The sequence below is a fragment of the Aquarana catesbeiana genome, linkage group LG03, assembly GCF_042186555.1.
Source record: "Aquarana catesbeiana isolate 2022-GZ linkage group LG03, ASM4218655v1, whole genome shotgun sequence".
NCBI lineage: Eukaryota > Metazoa > Chordata > Amphibia > Anura > Ranidae > Aquarana > Aquarana catesbeiana.
Window position 1 is genome coordinate 701,087,148 of NC_133326.1, and position 27,906 is coordinate 701,115,053.

Sequence of the window (27,906 nt, forward strand, 5' to 3'; positions counted from 1 at the left end):
CAGCATGGCAGTATATCATGGGACCCTCCCCCGTGTTTTTGTAGCATGTCAGTAAACCGTGTGACCCCATGCTTTCAGTATGTCAGTTAATTATGAGACCCTCTTCCATGTTTTCAGCATGTCAGTAAATCATCGGATCCTCCTGCATGTTTTCAGCATGTCAGTAAATCATGTGAATCCCATATTTTCAGCATGGCAGTATATCATAGGATCCTCCTCCATGTTTTAAGCATGTCAGTAAGTCATGTGACCCCAATGTTTTCAGTATATCAGTTAATTATGAGACCTCCTTCCATGTTTTCATCATGTCAGTAAATCATGGGATCCTCCTCCATATATTTAGCATGTCAGTAAATCATCTGCCCCTCCCCCGTGATATAAACCAGCCCCCCTACAATTTGTCAATAAACAATGCGATCCGAATCTTCATCTCCATCTTCCTGTCCTGTGAATGGGATGTCACTTCCCTTTCCTGACCTAACAGAGGGACAGGTGAGTGAAGGGAAGATGAGTTTGGGCAGATGGTGGGGCCCCCCATTAAAGGGGAAACCTTTGAAAAGCTTCACTTTGTAAAGAATTTCCACTCGGGTGCAAAAAAAATAAAATAATACAGCATGTTTGCTTGTACGTGATTGGATGATGGAAGGCATAGGAACTTCCCCTCATTTACTAATCTCTCTAAGCAAAGTACAGTCTGTTTTCCTTTAGTAAATTCACTCCATAAAGGTGTATTCAAAAATTCCCATAATGTGTCTAACATGTGTATTTCCCATGATCCTCAGCTCCATCTACAGTAGTGGCAATAATGTGGTATTTCCCAGATTGAGGTGTTTCAGGAAAATACCGCACTATGACCACTAGATGGAGCTGATGATCATAGGAAATACACATATTAGTCACATTATGGGGATTATTCACAACGGTCTCAGATTTTATTCTGGTGAATTTATGTCTGAACTATGAAATCCTTCATTCATAAATTCAGCTCTCCACATTAATGTATACCTAAAGGCAAAACTTTTTTGTTCATTTTGGGTAGAGTGAAGAGGGATTAGAACCCCTGTTAGGTTTTTCTTACTGTCTGTGCCCTGTTAAGGAGATTCACCTCTCTATTTGTTCTATTTACCGTCATCACTCAGAGTGACACCAGAACAGTAATAGAGGGGAAATCTTCCAATGGAGACACTAGCTCTGCTGACAAAAGCCGCATTCCCTCACTGAGGATGGATTTCCTCTCACTTCCTGTTTCATTTATGGTACAAGATTTTCTCTCACTTCCTGTTTAATTTATGGGACAGGATTTCCTCTCACTTCCTGTTTCATTTATGGGACAGGATTTCCTCTCACTTCCTGTTTCATTTATGGGACAGGATTTCCTCTCACTTCCTGTTTCATTTCTGGGACAGGATTTTCCCTCACTTCCTGTTTCATTTAAGGGACAAGATTTCCTCTCACTTTCTGTTTAATTTCTGGGACAGGATTTCCTCTCAGTTCCTGTTTCATTTATGAGACAAGATTTCCTCTCACTTCCTGTTTCATTTATGGGACAAGATTTCCTCTCATTTCCTGTTTCATTTACGGGACAGAATTTCCTCTCACTTCCTGTTTTATTTATGGAACAAGATTTCCTCTCACTTCCTGTTTCATTTATGGGACAAGATTTCCTCTCATTTCCTGTTTCATTTACGGGACAGAATTTCCTCTCACTTCCTGTTTTATTTATGGAACAAGATTTCCTCTCACTTCCTGTTTCATTTATGGGACAAGATTTCCTCTCACTTTCTGTTTCACTTATGGGACAAGATTTCCTCTCACTTCCTGTTTAATTTCTGGGACAGGATTTCCTCTCCCTTCCTGTTTCATTTCTGGGACAGGATTTCCTCTCAGTTCCTGTTTCATTCCTGGGACAGGATTTCCTCTCACTTCCTGTTTCATTTATGGGACAAGATTTCCTCTCACTTCCTGTTTCATTTCTGGGACAGGATTTCCTCTCACTTCCTGTTTCATTTATGAGACAAGATTTCCTCTCAGTTCCTGTTTCATTTATGAGACAAGATTTCCTCTCACTTCCTGTTTAATTTATGGGACATGATTTCCTCTCACTTCCTGTTTCATTTCTGGGACAGGCTTTCCTTTCACTTCCTGTTTCATTTATGGGACAGGAAGTGATGGGAAATCTCCCCGGTGGGGTACAAAACCTGACAGGGCTTATAACCCTTCATTATTTGATTAAAAAAATGAAAAATGTTTTGCTTGTAGTTGTACTTTGTGTTGTTATATCCCTCCCACAGGTGGGCGTTTGTTGCGTTCTTTAAACATGGCGACCTGGATGGCGGTTTCGTTACTGCCGCTCCACCAATAACCACACAGAAGCCGGGGACACCAATACTCTGTTTATTGACATCACAGGATACAGGTTGGTGGGTTGGGGGAGGGGAGGCCCACACGGGCCGCCATCTTGGTTTGGTGCCATTTTGTTGGTGGGGTATATTGGCAGTAAATGATATCTATAGATTCGGTTATAGTTTTTCAGTGGGAGGAATTAGTTTCATTATATAAAATAAAATGAGAGAATAATCGGACGGAGACGCAGAACGAATGAAGGAAAAGCAGGACGACCACTAAGCAATCAAACAAAAATTGGTCACTACGACGTTAAGAATGCCAATACAGTGACCTGGCAGCCAGAACTGGGGATGTTGCTATAGCAACTAAGGCTCCATGGTGGCGTTCTGTTATTGCTACGGGCATCACATAAAAGCCGTTACTAGAGAGGTCACCATGGCAACCACTGCAATTGTATTGACTCAGCATTCATCATTCAGTGTGTTGCCATAGCAATGCGGCAGCCATCGCTAGAAACGTTGGCGTCTTCTAAAGGTGGCTACCATGGTGACGCAGCAGCAGCTCAGGAGCAGGGCTTCTTGGAGATGTTGGTGAGGATCTGGTGCTGAGGGGCTCTGTGCGCGATGACGAAACTGTCACCCACAATTCTGCCGCGTCCTTCGCCGTCCACCAATCCCATGAAGAGATAACTGGCACCTGCCAACGCATAAAACACACCCGTTATTATAGGACATTGTTACCGGACTGCAGAGCATTGCTCCATCCCAAGAACATCTCCCCCTACAGATCCATAGTGATATATTCTGCAGAGCATTGCTCCATCCCATCTCCCCCCTACAGATCCATAGTGATATATTCTGCAGAGCATTGCTCCATCCCAAGAACATGTCCCCCCCTACAGATCCATATTGATATATTCTGCAGAACATTGCTCTGTCCCATCTCCCTGACAGATCCATATTGATATATTCTGCAGAGCATTGCTCCGTCCCATCTCCCTCCTAACATCCATATTAATAAATTCTGCAGAACATTGCTCTGTCCCATCTCCCTCCTGACAGATCAATATTGATATATTCTGCAGAACATTGCTCCATCCCATCTCCCTCCTGACCTATCCTTATTGAGATATTCTGCAGAACATTGCTCCATCCCATCTCCCTCCTGACAGATCCATATTGATATATTCTGCAGAACATTGCTCCGTCCCATCTCCCTCCTGACCTATCCTTATTGAGATATTCTGCAGAACATTGCTCCATCCCATCTCCCTCCTAACAGATCCATATTAATATATTCTGCAGAACAATGCTCCATCCCATCTCCCTCCTAACAGATCCATATTAATATATATTCTGCAGAACATTGCTCCATCCCATCTGCCCCCTGTCAGATCCATATTAATAAATTCTGCAGAACATTGCTCCATCCCATCTCACCCTGACATATATACATACTGATATATTCTGCAGAACATTACTCCATCCCATCTTCCTCCTGACACATCCATATTGATATATTCTGCAGAACATTGCTCCATCCCATCTCCCCCCTGACAGATCTAAATTAATATATTCTGCAGAACATTGCTCCGTTCCATCCCCCCCCCCCCTCCCCGACAGATCCATATTGATTTATTCTGCAGAACATTGCTCCATCCCATCTCCCTCCTGACATCCATATTAATAAATTCTGCAGAACATTGCTCCATTCCATCTCCCCTTTGACAGATCCATAGTGATATATTCTGCAGGACATTGCTCCATCCCATCTCCCCCCTGACAGATCCATAGTGATATATTCTGCAGAACAATGCTCCGTCCCATCTCCCTCCTGACATCCATATTAATAAATTCTGCAGAACGTTGCTTCATCCCATCTCCCCTTTGACAGGTCCATATTCTGCAGAGCATTGCTCCATCCCATCTCCCTCCTGACAGATCCATATTGATATATTCTGCAGAACATTGCTCTCCATTTTCCCTGAATGATAAGTTCCTCAGTGTCCCCATATATTACCTTTCTTCAGTATGGGGCATCGGGGGCACTCGTTGACCACCTGGACGCTCATGGTTTTGCCGGCCTCTTGAATGGTCAGACCTTCCGTCTTGTAGGTTTGGATGATATTGATGCTGGCGAGCAGAGTGCCCTGCACCTCTCCTTTGGTCAGAGTCTTCACCGTCCCAGTCAGCACTAGGGGTTGGAGGACAGGTAATGGTCACCTTCATGGGTTAGGAGTATGTGCTTTTTTTAGTGGCCATAAGGTGGTATTTTCCTGATTGAGGTATTTCAAGATCATACCCCATTATGGCCACTAGATGGAGCTGATGAAAATGATTGTATGGCCTACACATGCTCCCACCTGTACAACCCCCAATATAAATCCAATAGAGCGCCTTTAAGATAAGGTGGAAAGAAGACATCAGAACATAACTAGGTGACTGGAGAACCTGGAATTGTATCTAAAGCCAGATCTTAGAACCCCTGTCAGGTGCTTTTGTATCCTTTAGGGGAGATTTCCTTTCACTTCCTGTCTAAGAGACCCAACAGGATGTGAGAGGAAATCTTTTCAAACAGGTAATTCTTGTGTTGGACACCTGTCACCAGAACAAGTGCCCCTATTGGAAGATTGCTCCTTTCCTTCTGTTTTGGTGGCACCAGGACCTATAATCATCTGACCATACCTAAGTGTATCCACAGGATACTATACATTGGGGGAAGGGGATATTCTTTTGAGTGTTCAAGGACAGAATACCCTGATGAGAATCACTCGATAGTGATAGATGACAGAGATTGACCCTATAGGTTAAAAACTTAATTCTCCCTGTTTCCTCCTACCCTTTTATCGCTTTCTTTCCCACTACATTTTCTTTGATAGCCATGGCCATCCTGGAGGGGAGTCAGCCAGAACCATCAAGATGACAACCCTTGGATTGTCTCTCATAGTTCCCCTATGCGCCACTGAGGATGGACATCTTTGTCCTGGAAAAAGATCCATTGACCTTCCTGAATGAGATTGCACCAAGACTGGAGATTTTGTCCATGGACAAGGAACCTTCTAACCCCCCCCCCCCCCCCCCCTACACACACACACCTTTTTTAAATAAGATTGTGCTGAGGATGGACATCTTGGCACTAGACAAGGAACCTTCTAACCACCACCTTCCTGAATGAGATTGTGCTGAAGATGGACATCTTGGCCCTAGACAAGTGAACTGCTACCTACCCACTTTCTTAAATTAGATCGTGCTGCTGAGGATGGACATCTTAGCTCTGGACAAGGAACCTTCTACCTATCAACCTTCTTAAATGAGATTGAGCTAAGGATGAACATCTTCATCCTGGACAAAGAACCTTCTACCCACCCACTTTCTTAAATGAGATCGTGCTGAGGATTGACATCTTGATCCTGGTGGACAAGGAACCTTCTACCCACCCCATCTTCCCTAATGAGATTGTGCTAAGTATAGACATATTGCCCACAGACAAGGAACCTTCTACCCGTCCACTTTCTTAACTGAGATCGTGCTGAGGATTGACATCTGGATCTTGGACGAGGAACCTTCTACCCACCCCATCTTCCTCAATGAGATTGCGCTGGGGTGGACATTTTGTCCATGGACACAAAACCTTCTACCCACCCATCTTCCTCAATGAGATTGCGCTGGGGTGGACATTTTGTCCATGGACAAGGCACCTTCTGACATTCCTTACCGAACTGGTTGGCGCAGTAGTGGGCTCCCAAAGTTCCCGTCTTCCGGCACTTCTCTGGGCACTTGGAAGGTGAACCTACAATTATCCAAAAGATTAACAAAATGGTATAGTAAGGCGAGCCATACCTGGAAAGGTTTTAGATTTCAGTGATAGATTAACGACTTGTCCCTGGTTCATCCACCCAAACATTTTATTTTATTATGTTGAAAGTTTAAAACCTTGACAGTCTCTTGGGGACTCTGTTGGTGAGATCTCTGGGTCTTCACACCTGCGGTATCCATTCTAAGGGTTTCCCACCATCCCTATCTGTGTTTCAGAGCCTGTACACTTGTTGTGCCCATTAGGAAGAATTCTCACTATCCCTGTGCTGAGTTCCCAGGTCTGTACACCTGCTGTTCTCTATAAGCCTGTAGGTGGTGTATAGCGTGCGCGGCAGCAATAATACACAAAGATGGGTGCAATGTAATTCTTGTATTGAGGTAATGCAGTAACAGATCACAACAAACCCAGTGGGAAAATTACCCAACCGGGCACACTCATAGTTTCCAACAACGTAAAGGAGCGCGTTCCAGCTGGACTGACAGCGTCTGTTCAGAGGGGGCAGAATGCGGCCTGGCCGCCTTGTGCCCATTCGGGAAGGTGTCTACTAGAGATGCGAACCTATGCTTCCCTCCTCATCAGGAACCTTTCTCTAGAACTAGTACTGTCACTCACAGGTAAAGAACCTGTCCGTACTGTACTAAAACTGTGCCAAGCCTGGGAGCCAGAGCCTTAAAAAGAGTCTGCCTGACCCAAGATGGTTGCCAGAGTCACATGGGATGGCGGCATCCAAACGGATCGCTTCCCCAGTGACCAAGGAAACCGTAGGGGAACCACGTTCCTCCTGACTTCTTCTCCATCTGCAGTGCAGCTTTGGATAGCGCCACCTGTAGTGGAGAAAGTAGACTGCGCCTGCCTACAAGCGTGCCTGACATTTGTTTAAATGTTATATATGGAGAACATAAGAGAACAAACTGGAACTACACTGAATACCTACCAGGTGGAGGAACAAGAACACCCCAAGGTGCAGGAACACACAATCTCTGGAGTACTGAAAATACCCCAAGGTGGATGAAAACAAAAACAGGTGTCAGAGCAGAAACACCCCAAGGAACAGAAACACCATAGGGTAACCAAGAGATCCCCAAGAGGAAAAGCAAGAAAAACCCAACATAGGTAGGAACACCTTAACCTCCCAGATGAAGTATTGGGAACATCTCAAAATAGGCAGGAACACCCACAATACCTAGATGAAGGACTAGGTCTAGGATTACCACACGGTGAGCAGAAACGCTCCAAGGTGAGTGGTAACACATAAAACTCACAAGTGGAGCAGCTGGAACATTCCAAGGTCTTGAAGGGCATAGCCATTAAAAATACATGTGGAGATCTTACTGTAGAAGTCCCCAAAAGATCAAATCGGATAATTATTTTATCAGCCTCCACCTGCAATTGAATTTCTGCCTTGGGTGGATCGAACCATTAATCTTAAAGTTCAGCCCAGAAATGTTAGCTCTTTAGTCACCTGCAGGAGCTGGCAGATCGTCACGTTTAGGTTTTGCAACCTTGGTGGGTCTGGGTTTTGGGGTGGGCTTAGCTGTGGCCGGCTTTGAGCTGGGCTTGGGTGTGGTTGGTTTTGGGGTGGGCTTAGCCGTGGCCGGCTTTGAGCTGGGCTTGGGTGTGGTTGGTTTCGGAGTGGGCTTGGGTGAAGCTTTGGGAGTCGGTTTGGGTTTAGCTGGCGGTTTAATTCCATCTGGGCGGCTCACTGTGCCCACACTGGTTGCTTTGGTTTTTGATTCGGGGTCCACCTTCGGGACTTCGGACGCATCCTTCATTCTGTAGGTGACATCAAATCCCCCCGCCGTCACACTGAGGTCAGATATGAACTGCACCAGCATCTCATTGCCTTCGGAGTAGACCGTCCTGAAAGAAACAAAAATAGCATGAAACCATTGAAAGGGCCAGTCCACCAAAAACTGATAACTTCACTTCTGGCTGGAGAGTAGGCTCACCAACTGGGACCTAAGATCTCCTGAGGACAAAAGTATGGACACCTCTGCATAAATATATAGCAAGCTCCTCTGGTAGAGACTGGTGTGACTGGCTCAGTGATCTCTGTACATCACTGCGGCATATGTCAGAGCTATATAAATGTATAATAATAATAGTGTGTGACTGTGGGGGAACATTAGAGTGTAAGCTCTTTTGGTACAGAGTCTGATGTGACTGGCTCAGTGTTCTCTGTACAGCACTGCGGTATATGTCAGAGCTATACAAATGTATAATAATAATAGTGTGTGACTGTGGGGGGACATTAGAGTGTAAGCTCCTCTGGTGCAGAAACTGAAGTGTCAGTGTTCTCTATACAGTACTGTCAGAGCTATATAGCTGTGATGGGTACATTAGAGTATCAGCTCCTTGATATCTAATCACTGCCCTCACTTTGGTGGGGTGTCTCCACAGTATTTTCCGATTTGATGGTTGTTGTCCATCTGTCCTCCATTGAACACGGCCAGGTAATCGTAGCGGCAGTAACTGTCCTCTTCGATGTCAAACTTTCCAAATGTTAGCTCAATCACCTGACAAAGAGAAGATATGAAAAGTGAAAAGTTTACCTTTTGTTCTGTGCCAGTTTAATGCTTTTCATTGTGTTAAAAAGGAAAATACTGCATTTTGGCCACTAGATGGAGCTAAGTGTTATAAGGATTTCATATAATATTTAGTGCCATCTAGTGGCCAAATGTGACATTTTAATTTTTAAATGAATGAAATATGAATTAGCAGGTTCATTATTTCCCTTTTGATACAGAAGGAATGTACAATTATCTTCATTGGGTTAACTGCTATGTTTTATACGTTTTTTTTTTTTTAATACACTCCTATGTGCAGCGGCAGTAACTGTCCTCTTCAACGTCAAACTTTCCAAACCAATCACATGAAAATTAAGAAGATTTTGGGATGTATTTTTTAATATAAGCAATTCGTCCGTCCAGTGAAACTGTACCTTTGTTCTTGTGCTAGTTTAATGCTTTTCATCGCATTAAAAGGACAATACCGCATTTGGCCACTAGAGGGAGCTATTATAGAAATTTCATAGTATACTTGGTGTCATCTAGTGGCCAAATGTGGTATTTAAAACTGAAAATACCACATTTGGCCACTAGATGGAGCTAAGTACTATAAAGATTTCACATAATATTTAGTGCCATCTAGTGGCCAAATGGGTCATTTTAATTTTTACATGAATGAAATATGAATTAGCAGGTTCGTTTTTTCACTTTTGATACAGAAGGAATGTACATTAACTTCATTGGGTGAACTGCTATTATACGTTTAAAAAAAAAACAACACTCCTATGTGTAGCGGCAGTAACTGTCCTCTTCGACGTCAAACTTTCCAAATACCAGCTCAATCACATGAGAATTAAGAAGATATTGGTATGTATTTTTAAAAAAAACAATTCGTCCGTCCAGTGAAAGTGTACCTTTATTCTGTGCTAGTTTAATGCTTTTCATTGCGTTAAAAAGGAAAATACCGCATTTGGCCACTAGGGGGAGCTAAGTATCATAGAAATTTCATAGTATACTTGGTGTACCTAGTGGCCAAATGTGGTATTTAAAGCTGAAAATACAACATTTGGCCACTAGATAGAGCTAAGTATTATAGGGATTTCATATAATATTTAGTGCCATCTAGTGGCCAAATGTGACATTTTCAATTTTAAATCAACGAAATAGCAATTAGCAGGTTAGTTTTTTTCCCTTTTGACACAGAAGAAATGTACATTTAAATTTAATTGGGTGAATTGCAATTTTTTATACGTTTTTTTTTTTTAAATATGTTTTTTCCCTTTTGATACAGAAGGAATGTGCATTTATCTTCATTGGGTGAACTGCTATGTTTTATACATTTAAAAAAAAAATACAACCCTATGTGTAGCGGCAGTAACTGGCCTCTTCGACGTCAAACTTTCCATATCACATGAAAATTAAGAAGATATTGGGATGTATTTTTTAAAATAAGCAATTAGTCCATCCAATGAAAGTGTACCTTTATTCTGTGCTAGTTTAATGCTTTTAATTGCGTTAAAAAGGACAATAACGCATTTGGCCACTGGAGGGAGCTAAGCATTATAGAAATTTCATAGTATACTTGGTGTCATCTAGTGGCCAAATGTGGTATTTAAAACGGAAAATACCACATTTGGCCACTAGATGGAGCTAAGTACTATAGGGATTTCATATAATATTTAGTGCCATCTAGTGGCCAAATGTGTCATTTTAACATGAGGGCAGACAGTACAATTACAATACAATTCAATACAGAGGGGATCACAGAGATATTACAAGAATGGGGTCACAGACAATCACTTACCTGGTCTTTTGGGGCGACGATATGCCAGGAGCAGCTGATACCACCGGGGTAATTGGTTTTGGGCCAGTTTGGGCTTGTTATACTTCCCTGAGGCTTCTCCATCTTCCCTCCGCAGAAGAGATTCTCTAACCCGACAAGGAGAGTTATTACCATTGTACACAAATCAGACCAATAAATATAACAGTATATGTAATGTGTGCGTGTCACCCAGCAGGAAGAGGTGAGCAATTTACTACTCCGGTGTCACCGTCTCACCGTTAAGTGCTGGTGCTCCTGCTGAGTACCAGGCTATGAAGCCGCGCCCTCCGGTCTCCTCGTCCGATCCCATCTCCAGCATCATCTGAGGTCCGGTAGACATAATGGTGCCGGGTCGGAAGGTTCCGCAGACTCGCGCCAGCCTCTGGGAATTCTCGCTGTGCCCGTTGTAGATGTTGAGGTAATCGTACCGACAGCTGGGGTCTGCCTCCATATCCAGAAGTCGGAATGACAGGATCACGATGTTACCCTCTGGAACCTGACATGAGCAAAAAAAGGTTGGCGCTTAAAGGGTGACTCCTCTCTGATTAAAAACCAACAACTGCTAATGTGTTAATCATGTGTCCAGCTATGCATCTGCATCCATTCTCTTTACTAAGGGGGTCTATTTTGGCCACTAGAGGGCTCTGAGATTGTCAGCTCCATCTAGTGGCCATAAGGCAGTATTTGCCTGAAATATTAGATTTTGGCCACTAGAGGGCTCTGAGATTGGCAGCTCCATCTAGTGGCCATAAGGCAGTATTTGCCTGAAATATTAGATTTTGGCCACTAGAGGGCTCTGAGATTGTCAGCTCCATCTAGTGGCCACAAGGCATTATTTGCCTGAAATATTAGATTTTGGCCACTAGAGGGCTCTGAGATTGTCAGCTCCATCTAGTGGCCATAAGGCAGTATTTGCCTGAAATATTAGATTATGGCCACTAGAGGGCGCTGACAATCAGCATTTTTATTTTTATTTTATTTTTTATAGATAGACCCCCACCTCTTTTTTTCCTGCTTCCCCCTTCTCTGTCCCCCTACACAGCAGTCACTGGCAGGAACATTCAGATTTTTGGGACTCCCCCCCCAAATAGGGTCATATGATGGGTGGAGCTTAGTTGGATCATGGGATGAACTTAAAGCTGAACTCCAGGTAGATATAAAAGACAATTTATTGCGTCTTTGAATAAATAATGAAGGGGGTCTATTTATAAAATGTTCGCTGAGCGAATATTACAAAAATCTGCACAATTAGACAGAGAATTGCCGCATTATCTCTCCTATGTGTAGTTCCTATATCATCAGCGCCATCTAGTGGCTATAGGTTTTGGCCACTAGAGGGCTTTGAGATTGTCAGCTCCATCTAGTGGCCATAAGGCAGTATTTGCCTGAAATATTAGATTTTGGCCACTAGAGGGCTCTGAGATTGTCAGCTCCATCTAGTGGCCATAAGGCAGTATTTGCCTGAAATATTAGATTTTGCCCACTAGAGGGCTCTGAGATTGTCAGCTCCATCTAGTGGCCATAAGGCAGTATTTGCCTGAAATATTAGATTTTGCCCACTAGAGGGCTCTGAGATTGGCAGCTCCATCTAGTGGCCATACGGCAGTATTTGCCTGAAATATTAGATTTTGCCCACTAGAGGGCTCTGAGATTGTCAGCTCCATCTAGTGGCCATAAGGCAGTATTTGCCTGAAATATTAGATTATGGCCACTAGAGGGCGCTGACAATCAGCATTTTTATTTTTATTTTATTTTTTATAGATAGACCCCCACCTCTTTTTTTCCTGCTTCCCCCTTCTCTGTCCCCCTACACAGCAGTCACTGGCAGGAACATTCAGATTTTTGGGACTCCCCCCCCAAATAGGGTCATATGATGGGTGGAGCTTAGCTGGATCATGGGATGAACTTAAAGCTGAACTCCAGGTAGATATAAAAGACAATTTATTGCGTCTTTGAATAAATAATGAAGGGGGTCTATTTATAAAACGTTCGCTGTGCGAATATTACAAAAATTTGCACAATTAGACAGAGAATTGCCGCATTATCTCTCCTATGTGTAGTTCCTATATCATCAGCGCCATCTAGTGGCTATAGGTTTTGGCCACTAGAGGGCTTTGAGATTGTCAGCTCCATCTAGTGGCCATAAGGCAGTATTTGCCTGAAATATTAGATTTTGGCCCCTAGAGGGCTCTGAGATTGTCAGCTCCATCTAGTGGCCATAAGGCAGTATTTGCCTGAAATATTAGATTTTGGCCACTAGAGGGCTCTGAGATTGTCAGCTCCATCTAGTGGCCATAAGGCAGCATTTGCCTGAAATATTAGATTATGGCCACTAGAGGGCGCTGACAATCAGCTTTTTTATTTTTATTTTATTTTTTATAGATAGACCCCCACCTCTTTTTTTTTCCTGCTTCCCCCATCTGGTGGCTAGAATGCCCCCCCCCCCCCAGAAATTCATAAATCAGGAAAAAATAAAAATAAAAAACAAGTTGTGGCCACTAGATGGCGCTGGTGATACAGGAACCACACATAATAGGGGAAGTATGGAAATTTTCATCCTGTTTGTGCGGATGTTTGTCACATTCGCTCAATGAACATTTTTCTTACATAGACTCCATGATATTTTTATTTAATGCAAGCAGTGTACATATCTGCATTTTACTTGGCATCATACTTTTGCAGCCACTGTACAGCTGAGCTGAGAGAGGGAGAAGCAGCACAAGGAGCCAATCAGTTGTGTTCATGTGTTAACACGGAGCATGCCGATAGAAGGAGAGAGCAGAGTGACAGACAGATGAGCCCATCAGTTTTGCCACTTCTCCTTTCTCTTTTCAATCACAGGCTGGGGGGGGGGGGGGGGCAGGACCTGAAGCAGAGAAAAAAAAACTGTACTCCTGCCCTACCAAGGCAAGGCAAGGCTGTGCGGCAGGGCTGTGTAAATCTCAGGACTGGATGGACAGGGCTAAAAAAAAAAAATCCTTTAGCAGATAAAGCAGGATCTGGATAAAGAGGAGCACAGGCGTCGTCCTTACCGTGATCTTCCAGGTGCACTTCTTCTTGTGTGGGTAGTAATTTGGGAACCCCTCGCTGGCCACATACCCAGAATCCCCGGTGAGTTCTCCTCCGCACAGGAACACGGGCCTGGGGGTGGAAGGAGGGAAAGGTTATCAAATCTCGATGAGTCAAAGTGAGAAATTATTTTCTGGAGGAAAATGAAGGCATTTTGGAGAAATTTGATTGTTCTGCTCAAGAGATTGGAGTCAGCGGGCACAGGGGGCATCAAGGTGGGGAACGAGCTGCCTACTGCAGAATGATTCAATGAATGAAAATGTGTGCATGGCATGTGATGTGAATGGATCCTTAGTGTTAGGGTTAGCAGTAAGGCTAGTGATAGCAAAAAAGGTTAGTGTTAGGGGTGAGGGGTAATGTTAGCATTAGTGTTAGGGCTGGCAATAGGACTAGTGTTAGGCAAGGCTTAGTGTTAGCATAAGGGTTGGCATTAGGTGTAAGGGTTAGTGTTAGGATTAGTGTTAGAGATAGGTTTAGCATCAGGGTTAGTGTTAGGATAGTGTTAGGGTTACCAATAGGGATAGTGTTAGAGTTAATGTTAGGGTTAATATTAGGGATAGTTTTAGGGTTACAATTGAGGATAGAGTTAGGATCAATATTAGAAATAATGTTAGGGTTACCATTAGAGTTAGTGTTGGGGTTAATATTAGGGATAGCGCTAGGGCTATCAATAAGGATAGTATTAGGGATACCATTAGGGATAGTGTTAAGGTTAATATTAGGGATAGTGTTAGAGTTACCATTAGGGATAGTGTTAGGGTTACCATTAGGGATAGTGTTAGGGTTACCATTAGGGATAGTGTTAGGTTACCATTAGGGATAGTGTTAGGTTAATATTAGGGATAGTGTTAAGGTTAATATTAGGGATAGTGTTAGGGATACCATTAGGGATAGTGTTAGGTTACCATTAGGGATAGTGTTAGGGATACCATTAGGGATAATGTTAGGGTTACCATTAGGGATAGTGTTAGGGTTACCATTAGGGATAGTGTTAAGGTTAATATTAGGGATAGTATTAGAGTTACCATTAGGGATAGTGTTAGGGTTACCATTAGGGATAGTGTTAGGGTTACCATTAGGGATAGTGTTAGGGTTACCATTAGGGATAGTCTTAGGGTTCAAATTAGGGATAGTCTTAGGGTTACCATTAGGAATAGTGTTAGGGTTAATATTAGGAATAGTACTAGGATTATCAATAGGGATAGTGTGAGGGTCACCATTAGGGTTATTATTAGGGATAGTGTTAGCATTAGTGTTAGGGTTAGCATGCGGTTTAGCTTTGGTGTTATTTATCAACAGCAGTATTTGTTTCTAGATTACGTATAGCATCATTCTTAGCATAATAGTTAGAGATAGAGTTAGGGTTACCATTAGAATTTGTGCTAAGGTTAGTGTTAGTGAGTTATTGTTAGGGATAGAGTTAGTGTTAGCATTGGGGTTAGGGTTAGCACTAGGGGTAGAATAAGCATTAGGGTAAGTATGAGAGATAGAGTTAGCCCTAGGGGGGAAATGTTAGGGATTGGGGGGGGGGGGTAAGAGAATTAGTGCTAAGGTTAGCACTAGGGTTAGGGTTAGTGTTGGGGTTAGCATTAAAGAAAAATGTTAGAAGTAGGGTTAGCTCTAGGGGTAGTGTTAGGTATTGGGGGAGTAAGAGAATTAGTACTTAAATGTTATAGGTAGTGTTAGGGTTGGCTTTGTTTATAGTTTTAGGGTAAGAGAGTTAGGGCTTACATTAGAGTTAGAGTTCATGTTAGGGTTAGTTCTAGGGGTAGTGCAAAGGTAAGAGAGTTAGTGTTAGGGTTATCATTAGGGTTACAGTAATTGTTAGCTCTAGGGAGAGAGTTAAGGGTAGCATCAGAGTTATTGGTAAGATTAGCATTATCGTTACTGTTTGAGTTAGGATTAGTATTAGTGTTATACTTAGGTGATACTGGGGTGAGAGGATGCGAAAAATCATATTTGTTTCCTTAACCCCCCTGTACTGATATCATATGTAGTGTGTCAGGGGTCCAACAATAAGTGCAGGGTGGAAAACCTTTCACTGCAACTCCACCTCTGCACACCAGAGGGGGCTAAATACACAGACAAATTCTTTCTTTCCTTTCCTTTCCTTCCGTCCACCCTTCCTCCTCTCCTTCCATCTGTCCTTCCTTCTGCCTTCCCTTACTTCCTTGTTCTTTGTCTTCCTTTCTTCTTTACTACTTTTCTTATTTTCCTCCTTCTTTCTTTACTCCTTTCTATTCCTTTCCTTTCCTTGTATTGCTTTTCCTTTCCTTCCTTTCTTCTTTACTCCTTTCTCCTTTCCTTCCATCCTTCCTTTCCTTCCTTTCTTCTTTACTCCTTTCTTTCCTTCCTACCTTTTATCTTCTCCTCCTTTCCTTTCCTTTCCTTTCCTTTCCTTTCCTTTCCTTTCCTTTCCTTTCCTTTCCTTTCCTTTCCTCTTTCCTTCTTCCCTTCCTCCTTTCCCTGCTTCTGTCTTTCCTTCCTCCTGTCCTTCTTTCTTCTTTTCCTGTTATCTGCCCCTTCTTCCTACTTTCCTTCCTTTCTCCTTTCCTTCCTTTCTTCTTTGCTCCTCTCTTTTTTCCTTCTTTTCTTTCATCTGCCCCTCCTTCCTCCTTTCTTTTTCTTTCTTCTTTCCTTCCTCCTGTCCCTCCTACTGTCTTTCCTTCCTCCTGTACTTCCTTCTGTCCTTCATTCTTCCTTTCCTTCCTTCCTTGCTTCTTATCTTCCCTTTTAATTTCCTTTCCTTTCTCCTTTCCTTCCTTCCTTTCTGTTTTCCTTTCTCCTTTCCTTCCTCCTTTCCTTTCTTATTTCCTTTCTCCTTTCCTTCCTTTCTTCTTTCATTTCTCCATTCCTTCCTTTCTTCTTTCCTTTCTCCTTTCCTTTCTCCTTTCCTTTCTCCTTTCCTTTCTTCTTTCCTTTCTCCTTTCCTTCCTTCCTTCTTTCCTTTCTCCTTTCATTTCTCCTTTCCTTCCTTTCTTATTTCCTTTCTCATTTGCTTTCTTCTTTCCTTTCCTTCCTTTCTCCTTTCCTTCCTTTCTTATTTCCTTTCTCATTTCCTTTCTTCTTTCCTTTCTCCTTTTCTTTCTCATTTCCTTTCTCATTTCTTTCCTTTCTCTTTTCCTTCTTTTCTTCCTTACTTTCTCCTTTCTTTTCTTTCTGCTTTCCTTTCTGCTTTCCTTTCTCCTTTCCTTCCTATCTCCTTTCCTGCCTTTCTTCTTTCCTTTCTCCTTTCTTTCATTTCTTCTTTCCTTTCTCCTTTCCTTTCTTCTTTCCTTTCTCCTTTCCTTTCTTCTTTCCTTTCTCCTTTCTTTCATTTCTTCTTTCCTTTCTTATTTCCTTTCTCCTTTCCCTCCTTTCTTCTTTCCTTTCTCCTTTCTTCTTTCCTTTCTCCTTTCCTTCCTTTCTTTTTTCCTTTCCCCTTTCTTTCCTTTCTTCTTTACTTTCTCCTTTCATTTCTCCCTTCCTTCCTTCCTTTCTCCTGTCCTTTCTCCTTCCTACTTTCTTCTTTCCTTTCTCATTTCCTTCCTTTCTTCTTTCCTTTCCGTCCTTTCTTCTTTCCTTTCTCCTTTCCTTCCTTTCTCCTTTCCCTCCTTTCTTCTTTCCTTTTTCATTCTTTTTCTTACTTTCTTCTTTACTACTTTCCTTCTTTCCCTCCTTCCTTTTTTAATCATTTTTTCCTTCCTTGCCCTGGGGTGGTGGGCTGAGGGCATATTAGCCCCCCATAGTTACTCTGCATAAAGCACAGTGGGCGGGGCTGGGAACAAGATCTCCAGTTCAGAAAGGATGATGTTCCCAGGACACTAGATGATGAAGTTATCGGTGAGTTAAAGGTGAGTGAATAATCGGTGAGTTAAAGACCAGCTCCAGCCAATAAGCTAATTACACATGTGAGACTCATATACAGAATCTGTCTACATAAAGTAATAATGATACACTTGTGATCTGATCCGCCTCTCAGAGTTAGGGGACTGTAAAAAGTTAACAAGGGGGACACCATCTTTCTGATGCTGCAATTGTGCCATTGCCCCGCCCCCTTCCAGCTCATAGCATAACGAGAGAACGTGACCAAACTGGCCACACCCACCCAACTCCCTCCCCTCTCCTAATCACACACGTTCCCCCTCTTGCTACATGGCTTACAGAGAAGACACGCTCACTGCAAGCCTGATTTTATCTGTCAGCTAGTGTGTGAAATGAAAAGTCATCTGTAACTTTGGAAGGAATACACGAGAGAACTAGCGGCTAATCTGTGGTCACTGAGCCCGGGATGTTTGTGGAGGGAAGATGGAGAGATGAGCAGAGCTGACATCTGGTAACACTTCATGATGAGAATTCCAAACATTGCTGGTTTTACTTCAACCTGTCATTTTATAGACTCTGCTATCTAAATTTATATATCACATTGTGAAATAGAGGTTGTGGGGGGGGGGGTGTTACACTTCTAGATTATAGAACTTGTTTTCATAGCGCTGACATATACCGCAGTGCTGTACAGAGAACCCTGAGCCAGTCACATCCGTCTCTGTACCTTAGAAGCTTACACTCTAATCCCCCCCCCCCCACAGTCACACGCTATTATTATTATACAAACAACATCATGAAGACCAGGGAACACACCAGACAGGTCAGGGATAAAGTTGTAGAGAAGTTTAGGGTCGGGATTAGATTATAAATAAATATCCCAAGCTTTGAACATCTCACGGAGCTCTGTTCAATCCATCATCTGAAAATGGAAAGAGTATGGCACAACTGCAAACCTACCAAGACATGGCCGTCCACCTAAACTGACCAGCCGGGCAAGGAGAACATTCATCAGAGAAGCAGCCAAGAGGCCCATGGTAACTCTGGAGGAGCTGCAGAGATCCACAGCTCAGGGGGGAGAATCTGTCCACAGGACAACTATTAGGCCTTGTACACACGGTACGATTGTTGGACAACCGAGCGTCTGATTTTTTTGTAAAAAGGGCGTGTGCCAGGATCTTGTCTTGCGTACTAACGTTACACAAATTGTCGTGCAACAAACACGAACGTAGTGACGTACTACGAGGAAGCTTCCTCTAAAAGGGTTGGGACTTTTAATGGAGGAATTTCAGCTCTTGAGCGCCACCCTTTGGGCACCTTCTGCCAATTTCGTGTTTGGTGAGCACTGATTCCGAGCATGCGTGTTTGTACTTTCGACTTTTGTGTGACGGATTTTTGTGTACTGACCAATCCGAAAATCTGACGTGGAGCTGTCGTTTGACAAAAATTTACTAGCCTGCCATCCAACATTTGTTGGCCGAAAATTGGAAAACAATTGTTGAAAGGAGCGTACTAACGGTAAGAACTTCAGAAAGACAGCCTGTCAAACGACAATCCCCTTCTGATTTTCGTACCGTGTGTGCGAGTCTTTAGTGGTGAACTCCACAAATCTGGAATTTATGGAAGAGTGGAAAGAAGAAAGCCATCTACACCCTTAATACTCCAACACATTTCACCCCCTGAATCCCCCACATTCTGCAACCCCTGCATCCCCAAAACTAACCTACATTCTGCACCCCTAGCATCATTACACCTCACTGTGCAAACCCTGCATCCCCCCTATTAAACCATCTATATCCTCCATTATTTGCTGTACCTGCATTACACCTAACTCTGTACCCTACATCCCCCTTTACTTGCACTAAAACTCCTTCTCCACTTGCACCCCCTTGATGCAAATGGGCCCAAATGGATTGTTTCTCAGGCTTTATCCGAATGATATTCCTTGAAGAAAAGCGTAAATAATGAAAATATCACCTTATGGCAACTAGATGGTTCTAGGAAGCGTACTTATTCCCTATGATACTCAGTGCCATCTAGTGGCATAATGTGGTATTTTCCCCATTCACACTGTTTGTTCTCAATGAATAACATTTAAACTGCTGAGAATATAGCGTGAGAACATTTGATGTTGCCCTATTCCTACAGAAGTTTCAATGGAAGAACAGCTATGCGATTTCTAAAACGACTTCCCTAAAGGGTTGATTTTGTGGAAGGGCATGCACAATCGCTCTGTGAGAATGGGGCAAAAAAAACAGATGTTATTAGGCTATATCCACTACAGATTGAATGTTATTCATTTAAAAAAAAAGTGAATGGGAAAATTACAGAATTATGGTCACTAGATGGTGCAGAGTATCATAGTGAATACGTATGCTCGTCAACTCCATTTAGTGGTCATAAGATGGTAATTTATTAATTTTAAATGGAAAATACCACATTTGGCCACTAGATGGTGCTGTGTATCACAGATATTAAAGAGGAGTTCCACCCAGGGGGGCCGTCAAAAAAAAAAAAAAATTAAAAGTCAGCAGCTACAAATACTGCAGCTGCTGACTTTTAATTGGGCACTCACCTGTCCCTGGGTCCAGCGATGCGGGGGATCGAAACCCCAGCTCGTCCCCCCCTCCGCTCGTCGGCGCCGGCATTTCAACTGTGGGCGCCAGGCTGTGGCTTCACAGCCTGGCACCCACTGCGCATGCGCGAGCGGCGCCACGCGCCATGATTGGCCGCTCAATCATCTGGGACCTGTAATGGGTCCCAGATGATTGACAGGAGGGAGGGAGCAGAGCTGAGCCCTTCCTGTGCCTGGGGGGGAAGTGATGTCACCAGCCCAGGCAAAGGAACAGGCAGACTACGAGGGACCACCTAGCAACAAGCATTTAGAGGTAAGTAAAAAAAAAAAAATATCCAAATTTTTTTTGTTTTTTTTTTAGAATTTTTCCAGGAATTTTTGTTTTTTGGGTGGAACCCCACTTTAAGTATTATCCTTGTGCGGGTATCTACAACTGCCATGATGCTTCCCATGTGATCAGTTATGACACCAGCCATTGGATGGCTTGACAGTTTGGTTGAGAGCACAACCAATGGGAGTGTTACATTTCCGGCACGTGCCGGAAATGAAACAGTTTTATGGATGGGTTTACTTCCGCTTTAAGTAGGGTCCTCAGCTCCATTTAGTGGCCATAAGACTGTAAAGCATTGATTTTAAATGTAAAATACCGCATTTGGCCACTAGATGGCGCTGAGTATCATAGACAATAAGTATGTTCCTCAGCTCTATCTAGTGGCCATCAGGTTGTAAACCATTGATCGTAAATTGAAAATACCACATTTGGCCTCTAGATGGTGCAGAGTACCACAGATTATAAATATGCTCCTTAACTCCATGCAGTGGCCATATGGCCGTAAAACATTGATTTTAAATGGAAAATACCGCATTTGGACACTAGATAGCGCTGAGTATGACAGATCCTACACCTTTCTGGTGGCCACGCGCATATATGTGGCCATACCTGCAGGTGGGCTTTAACGTTGAGTGGGCGCATATATGAGCATATGTATGTGTAAACAGTTTACTGTGCTGTAAGCTTGCTCCCTGCATGCTCCCAACACATTAGGTAAACTGTCATGGAAAACTTGTGATCAGGAGCTTCCGATCATGTGACAGCCAGTCACATGATCGGAATGCCCGCCTCTGGGGGTAGCAGTCAGAAGGGGGTTAAGTATGCTTCTCAGCTCCATCTAGTGGCCATAAGGCTTTTTTAAACTATTGATTTTAAATGGAATAATACCGCATTTGACCACTAGATGGTACTGAGTTTTACAATTATTAAGTATGCTCCTCAGCTCCATCTAGTTTCCATAAGGCTTTAAACTATTGATTTTACATGGAAAATACCACATTTGGCCACTAGATGGTACTGAGTATCACAGATATTATGTATGCTCCTCAGCTTCATCTAGTGGCCATAAGGCTTTTTTAAACTATTGATTTTAAATGGAATAATACCGCATTTGTCCACTAGATGGTACTGAGTTTTACAATTATTAAGTATGCTCCTCAGCTCCATCTAGTGGCCATAAGGCTTTAAACTATTGATTTTACATGGAAAATACCACGTTTGGCCACTAGATGGTATTGAGTAACACAGATATTATGTATGCTCCTCAGCTCCATCTAGTGGCCATAAGGTGGTAAATCACTGATTTTACATGGAAAATACCACATTTGGCCACTAGATGTAGCTGAGTATCATAATATGTATTGATACTCATCAGCTCCACCTAGTGACCATAAGGCTTTAAACCATAAGGTCCTCAAACTACGGCCCTCCAGTTGTTCAGGAACTACAAATCCCATCATGGCTAGGCATGTCTGTGAATGTCAGAGTTTTACGGGACGTGTAGTTCCGTAGCAGCTGAAGGGCCGTAGTTTGGAGATCCCTGCTTTAAACCATTGATTATTAATGGAAAATATCACATATAATAGGTATGCTCCTCATCTCCATCTAGTAGCCATAAGGTGGCAAATCCTTGATTTTAAATGGGAAATACCACATTTGGCCACTAGATGGAGGTAAGCATTATAGGAACTACCGTCTAGTGACCAGATATGGTATTTTCTGTTTAATGCTTACCTCCATCTAGTGGCCAAATGTGGTATTTCCCATTTAAAATCAATGAGTTACATTTGAATAGCCCAGGATATAGCCTAATAACATTCGCACAGAACAAACGTACATTCACTTTCACCGAGGCGAATGACTAAGCAATTTTTAATTTTTTTTTATTAATCAACCTTTAAGTGTTTCATAAAATCAGCTTTCTTCTGAACGTTTGACTAGATGTGCCCAAGTGTTTGTAAGTCCTACAGAAGAATTATTTCCTCTACAGGGTCACTTCAGACATCAAATAAAATTCTTATTTTCACCAGACAACTTGTAAAAAAAAAAAAATGAAATAAATGAAAGGAAAAAAAAAAAGTTCCACTCGAAGTTTCTGGAAATCCATTGTGCCTGCCAGTATCACAGCGAGCGCTGCTGGGGAGAAGATTTGGCGGCCGTGCGCAGTCTGGATGCCTGCCACTCGCTCAGAGGTTAGGAGGGCAGTGCCTGAGAGGCTGATTGTAATCCTTCCAGTAACCGTTCGTTGATCGACGACTTGGCCCCAGAGCACGCAGGAGCCGTATTCGGTCGAGGGCGATGACGTTAGTCCACCGCCCCCCTCTGTATCTGCAGCTACTGACCCTCCCAGGGACAATCTGGGGGGGCTATAAAAAAAAGTTGAAATGTTCTCATTGATCCATCGGAACTACCAATTTGATAGGCCGGGTTCACGCCAAACAAGTGCGACGGAACACGCGCTCGTTCCCACGCATCGTGTGTAGGGCAGACTATTCATTTCAATGGGCTGTCTTATGCTCAATAAATGCGCAAAAGAAGTCCCTGCCCGCGCCACGTGGGCGCTGCGGCACCATGCGGTTTGGTGAGCACGTTAGCAGATGCGCATATCTGCCAAAGGGCAGCGTGTTTCTGTATGCGTCGGGGAAGCTCACAATCACAAGGTGTGAACCTAACCTAGTTCGATCACAAATTGCAGGTCGGTTAGTCCCTGGTCACAGGGCGTACGTACGCATACGCCAGTCGGAGGGCCGTCCCGTACAGGGACGCACAGGCGTTCCGCGCATCCCCGTGCAGACAGTCCCATTCGTTTCAATGGGGGAGGCAGCGGCTGCTCCCAATTTGACACGGGAGAAGAAAAGGTTTTCTATGGGAGCAATTCATTTTGCTATAGCGGTAGGTTATGGGGTCTTTTCTCTATTGGAGCAATTCGTTTTATTTCAGCAGTACGCTATGGGGGCCTATTTATTTTTTAAAAATTGCTGTTCGAATGTCTCAGCGTTTACACAGCCATTGCTAACAATCCTTTGTAAATTGTCTGGTATGTTCGTCATCGCCATCTAGTGGCCATAATGTGGTATTTTCCTGAAATGTGGCATTATGGCCACTAGATGGAGCTGACAATCATAGGAAATGCATAATAATATGTAATACTAATATCTATCTATCTATCTATCTATCTATCTATCTATCTACATATACATATACAGCAAAAGCTTGGATTGCGAGTAGCGCTTTTTACGAGCATTTCGGAAATACGAGCTGTTTTTTTTTTTTTTTAATACTGACTCGATTTGCGAGCATTGTCTCACAAGATGAGCAGCCTCTGGGGTGTGCAGTACTACACTTGGACAGAGGTGCGGGGGGCGTCGGTGATGCTCGGAGCCACTCTTAGTCGCTCTGAGACACTCGGAAACACTCAGAGACCCTCGGAAAAACTCAATTTCCGAGGGTCTCCAAGCGTTTCTGAGTGGATCCGAGTGTTTCTGAGTGTCTCCGAGCTTTTTCAAATGGCCTGGTCATTCAGCAGCCAAATCTTCTGGGGTTGAAGCAGTTAAACAGGTTTTTCATTAATTCGGATATTAATTTGTCAAAATTAGTTTTAAAAAACCAATTTGGAACAAAATATGTCTAGTGAAAATGATGGTGGCATTTTAATTTTTTGTAAATTAAATCCCCTATGCTTCGGGTCAGATGTTTAAAAATCCGAACAAAATAAAAACATGACACCAAAATAAAATAATTAAAATAAATAACATGAAAACAAAATAAAAACATGAAAACATTGTAGAGGTCAAACTGGGCTTTCCTCTGTAATCATTAAAACCACACTCCAGGCTTCCCTCCCCTGGAGGTTGAAAAAAAAACAAAAAAAAAAAAAAACAGCTCAGTCCAGGGCTGTCCATGCAGTAACTCTTCATTGCAACAAGATGTCCTCAGTCTTCTGGGCTTAAATTACGTTGCGCATCACCAAACCTGGAACGCTGTGAGTGCAGGCTGTCATGTCCCCGCCCCCTGAGCACAGGCTGTCATGACCCTGCCCCCCCTGAGCACAGAGCCCTGCATTACCAGTGTATTGCTGTAGAGGGCGGTGCTGACGTCATCACGTCAGGATTAGCGAGAAGTGCTCACCACTAGGAACAGCCGGAAAGGTTGTTCCTAGCGGTGAAAAGAAATCTGAAATATGTACGTTAAAAAAAAAAAAAAAAACATACTACTGGTGGGGGCCTCATGGAGGGAGTGTTTCTTTGGGAAAGGGGAAAGCCCAGAGCCTAGTACCCTTGCCTGATATACAGATCACCACTGGAGGGAGCATTTACAGACTTGCAATATAAAAGACAGAAATGGAAATATGGAACAAACAATTGCAAATGATTAAAATGTTACTCTATGCTAGTGTGGAGTTGGTGCTTTTAAATGAATCATGACGCCTGAGGCAGATGGGCTCCTGTGATTGGTTGAACAGTGCTGGCGTTATCAGGCACCCTGCTATCCGATCGATGGTGATAAGCTCATCACAGTTCTGGAGGCGCCAATGGAGAACGATGCATATACAGGAGGGGGGAAATCTTCAATAAAGACACCTACCCTGGGGGGGTGACTAAGGGGGAACTTCCACTCGTGGACACAGGAAGTGAAGTTAAATCTCCCCGTTGGTGACACACACACACAGCAAATAGAGGAAACTGGAGGGGTTCCAATAAGTCCTTACCCTATTCAAAGCTCCTTAAAGGGTAGGGATCGATGTGAATGTACAATGTATGTGTAAAGTGCCGCGTAAATTGACGGCGCTATATAAGTACCTTAAGTAAAAAAAAAATAATAGTAATTCAAATCAAAATAAAAAATTAAATCAATAAATGAAAATGCATGAATAAGGATCTTTATTATTTTTTAGCCATTGGACCGTCATTTTCAAATCTCACTGAACACAGCTGAAAATAACTGACCTCTTTTGAAAATAAGAATCCTTATCATTGGGGTGTATTTATTAAAAAATATATATATATTAATAGAGCTATTTATTCTGTGAAACTGCATGTATATTCGTTATGAGCAAATGGAGGTATAAGTGAATGTACGGCTATTTAGTTAAAAAAAAATGTATGAAAGGGGAAATTACCACATTATGGCCACTAGATGGAGTTGAGGAGCATACGTCGTGATACACAGCACCATCTAGTGGCCATATTGCTGTATTTCCCCCATTCACACTTTATTTTTCAGAGCAAAACATTTGATCTACGGAGAATAGATCCCGAGAACATTTGATTTGCCTCATTCGCACACAACCAATACACATGCGGTTTCAATAGATGAACAGCTACACAACCTTAAGGGGTTGATTTAAAAATAACTTGCATAGCAGAAGAAATATTTTGCTAATCATCTAATACAAATGCTGCACTACATCCCTTCATAAATATATATACATTTGGAAGGTGTATTTGGGATTTTCCCTATGACTCTGGAGCCTCAATTTACATACAAAAAGTTTTTGGACATACAGGTAATCAATATGACCAATTGCGATTCTGGTGCTATGCATTTTGCCAACTCATGAATTTTTTCAAATCTGTAAATTGTTGTTATATTTTTGTTATATTTTTGTGATTGTTCATTCTATTTTTCTAAAAAGTCTTTTTATCCTTAGTGCTTACTATGCCTGATATCAATAAATTCTCCTGAAGAAGCCAATTACCAAGGTGAAACATGTAGAGATGAAATCAGTCTGCACCTGTATCAGTACTATGCAACCTTAAGGGGTGGATTTATAAATAACTTGCATAGCAGAAGAAATATTTTGCTTATCATCTAATACAAATGCTGCACCACATCTCTTAATAAATATTTAAAAATTTGGAAGGTGTATTTGGGATTTTCCCTATGACTCTGGAACCTCAATTTACATACAAAACGTTTTTGGATTACAGGTAATCAATATGAAGAATTGTGATTCTGGTGCTATGCATTTTGCCAACTCATGAATTTTTTCAAATCTGTAAATTTTTGTTATATTTTTGTGATTGTTCGCTGTTCTATTTTTCTAAAAAAAATCTTTTTTATTCTTAGTGCTTACTGTGCCTCATATCAATAAATTCTCCTGAAGAAGCCAATTACCAAGGCGAAACATGTAAGGATGAAATCAATATGCACCTGTATCAGTACTGTAATATCAATACTTACCTCTTCGGATGTTTTGTTTTTAACACTGTTCTAATAAATTCCCTTTGATACACAGCCCCATCTAGTGGCAACATTGGGATTGATTTATTAAGGGGCTGATTGATAAATAACTTGCATAGCAATTTGTCCTGTGTAACTAAATGTACATTCCTTCTGGGCGCATGGGGGACATCATTGAATGTTAGGCTATTCATTAAAAAAAAATAAAAATGTGAAAGTGGAAATCACCACATTATGGCCACTAGATGGAGCTGAGGAGCATACTTATTCCCTGTGATACACAGCACCATCTAGTGGCAATCTTGGGATTGGACCTTACTTACATTTAATATTGGGATTGGACCTTACTTACATTTAATATTGGGATTGGACCTTACTTACATTTAATATTGGGATTGATTTATTAAGTGGCTGATTTATGAAGAATTTGCATAGTAATTTGTCCTGTGTAACTGCATGTACATTCATTCGGTGTGAATGGGGGCAAAATTGAATGTTAGGCGATTTTCCCTCCAGGTCGATTGTTATTCATGAGTGGTGGGGGAAAAATACCTAATTTTGGCCAGTAGATGGAGCGGGCGATCATAATAAATAAGTATTTATTTCCTCCCAGCTATCTCTAGTTGGCCATAACGCGGTATTTTCCACATTCACTGTATTGTGTATGAATGAAGAACATTCGACCTGGAGAAATTAGCTCCTTTTGGCATTTGATTTGCTCCTGTTGGCACAGAATGAACGTACATGCAGTTGCAGAGGCATATTTGTTACAAATACACCCCTCTGTGTTTTAGCTTTGTGAATGGAGCATCATACATGGCAGTTCCATGCCAAGGAGGTCTATCGGAGGAAACGTGGAGGCGGCTGTGATTTTGGAGACATGGTAGGGTGATATCTCTGCCCGGGGCTGGAGCGCAGCGCGGTGTGTGACGTCCGCAGTGGGTGAATGAGAGTTTATGAGGGTTCCTATATAAACATATAGCCATGCGTCTCTGTGTTTGCTCTCCTGCACTGTATACAGGGGGAGGTTTGTATACAGAGGGATAAGTGTGGACACACACAGAGGGCTTTTATACCAGAACACCGAGTGTATTCACTGCCCACCCCCCAACTCTGTCCCTTCAAAGACCTTTCATTAGGTGTATGGAGGGAAAGCTGGTGTTACTGTAACTACATCCGGAGAGAAACCGCACTGAGATACTGTATGCTCTGGTGTTTGTGTTTGTTCCTTACAGTACACAAGTGTTTATATTATCATACATATATATATATATATATATATATATATAGATAGTATATGTATGTACATACTGTCCAATATATATATATATATATATATATATATATATATATATATATATATATATATATATATACAGTATCTCACAAAAGTGAGTACACCCCTCACATTTTTGTAAATATTTTATTCTATCTTTTCATGTGACAACACTGA

The 27,906-nt window shown here is 42.3% G+C and overlaps 1 protein-coding gene across 1 annotated transcript in view; it reads right to left on the reverse strand.

Moving 5' to 3' along the window:
- Positions 1 to 2,380: 2,380 nt before the first annotated feature.
- Positions 2,381 to 27,906, reverse strand: part of LOC141133601 (procollagen C-endopeptidase enhancer 2-like) — a 38,348-nt gene continuing 12,822 nt past the window's right edge. Inside the window, exons 2-9 of the mRNA XM_073623070.1 lie at positions 13,524 to 13,632; positions 10,729 to 10,987; positions 10,474 to 10,598; positions 8,542 to 8,678; positions 7,625 to 8,022; positions 6,061 to 6,135; positions 4,366 to 4,539; positions 2,381 to 3,042 (exon numbers count right to left, since the gene is read on the reverse strand). Of these exons, the coding sequence (XP_073479171.1) occupies positions 2,909 to 3,042; positions 4,366 to 4,539; positions 6,061 to 6,135; positions 7,625 to 8,022; positions 8,542 to 8,678; positions 10,474 to 10,598; positions 10,729 to 10,987; positions 13,524 to 13,632 (1,411 nt within the window). The 3' untranslated portion in view covers positions 2,381 to 2,908. The remainder of the gene's footprint in view (positions 3,043 to 4,365; positions 4,540 to 6,060; positions 6,136 to 7,624; positions 8,023 to 8,541; positions 8,679 to 10,473; positions 10,599 to 10,728; positions 10,988 to 13,523; positions 13,633 to 27,906) is intronic.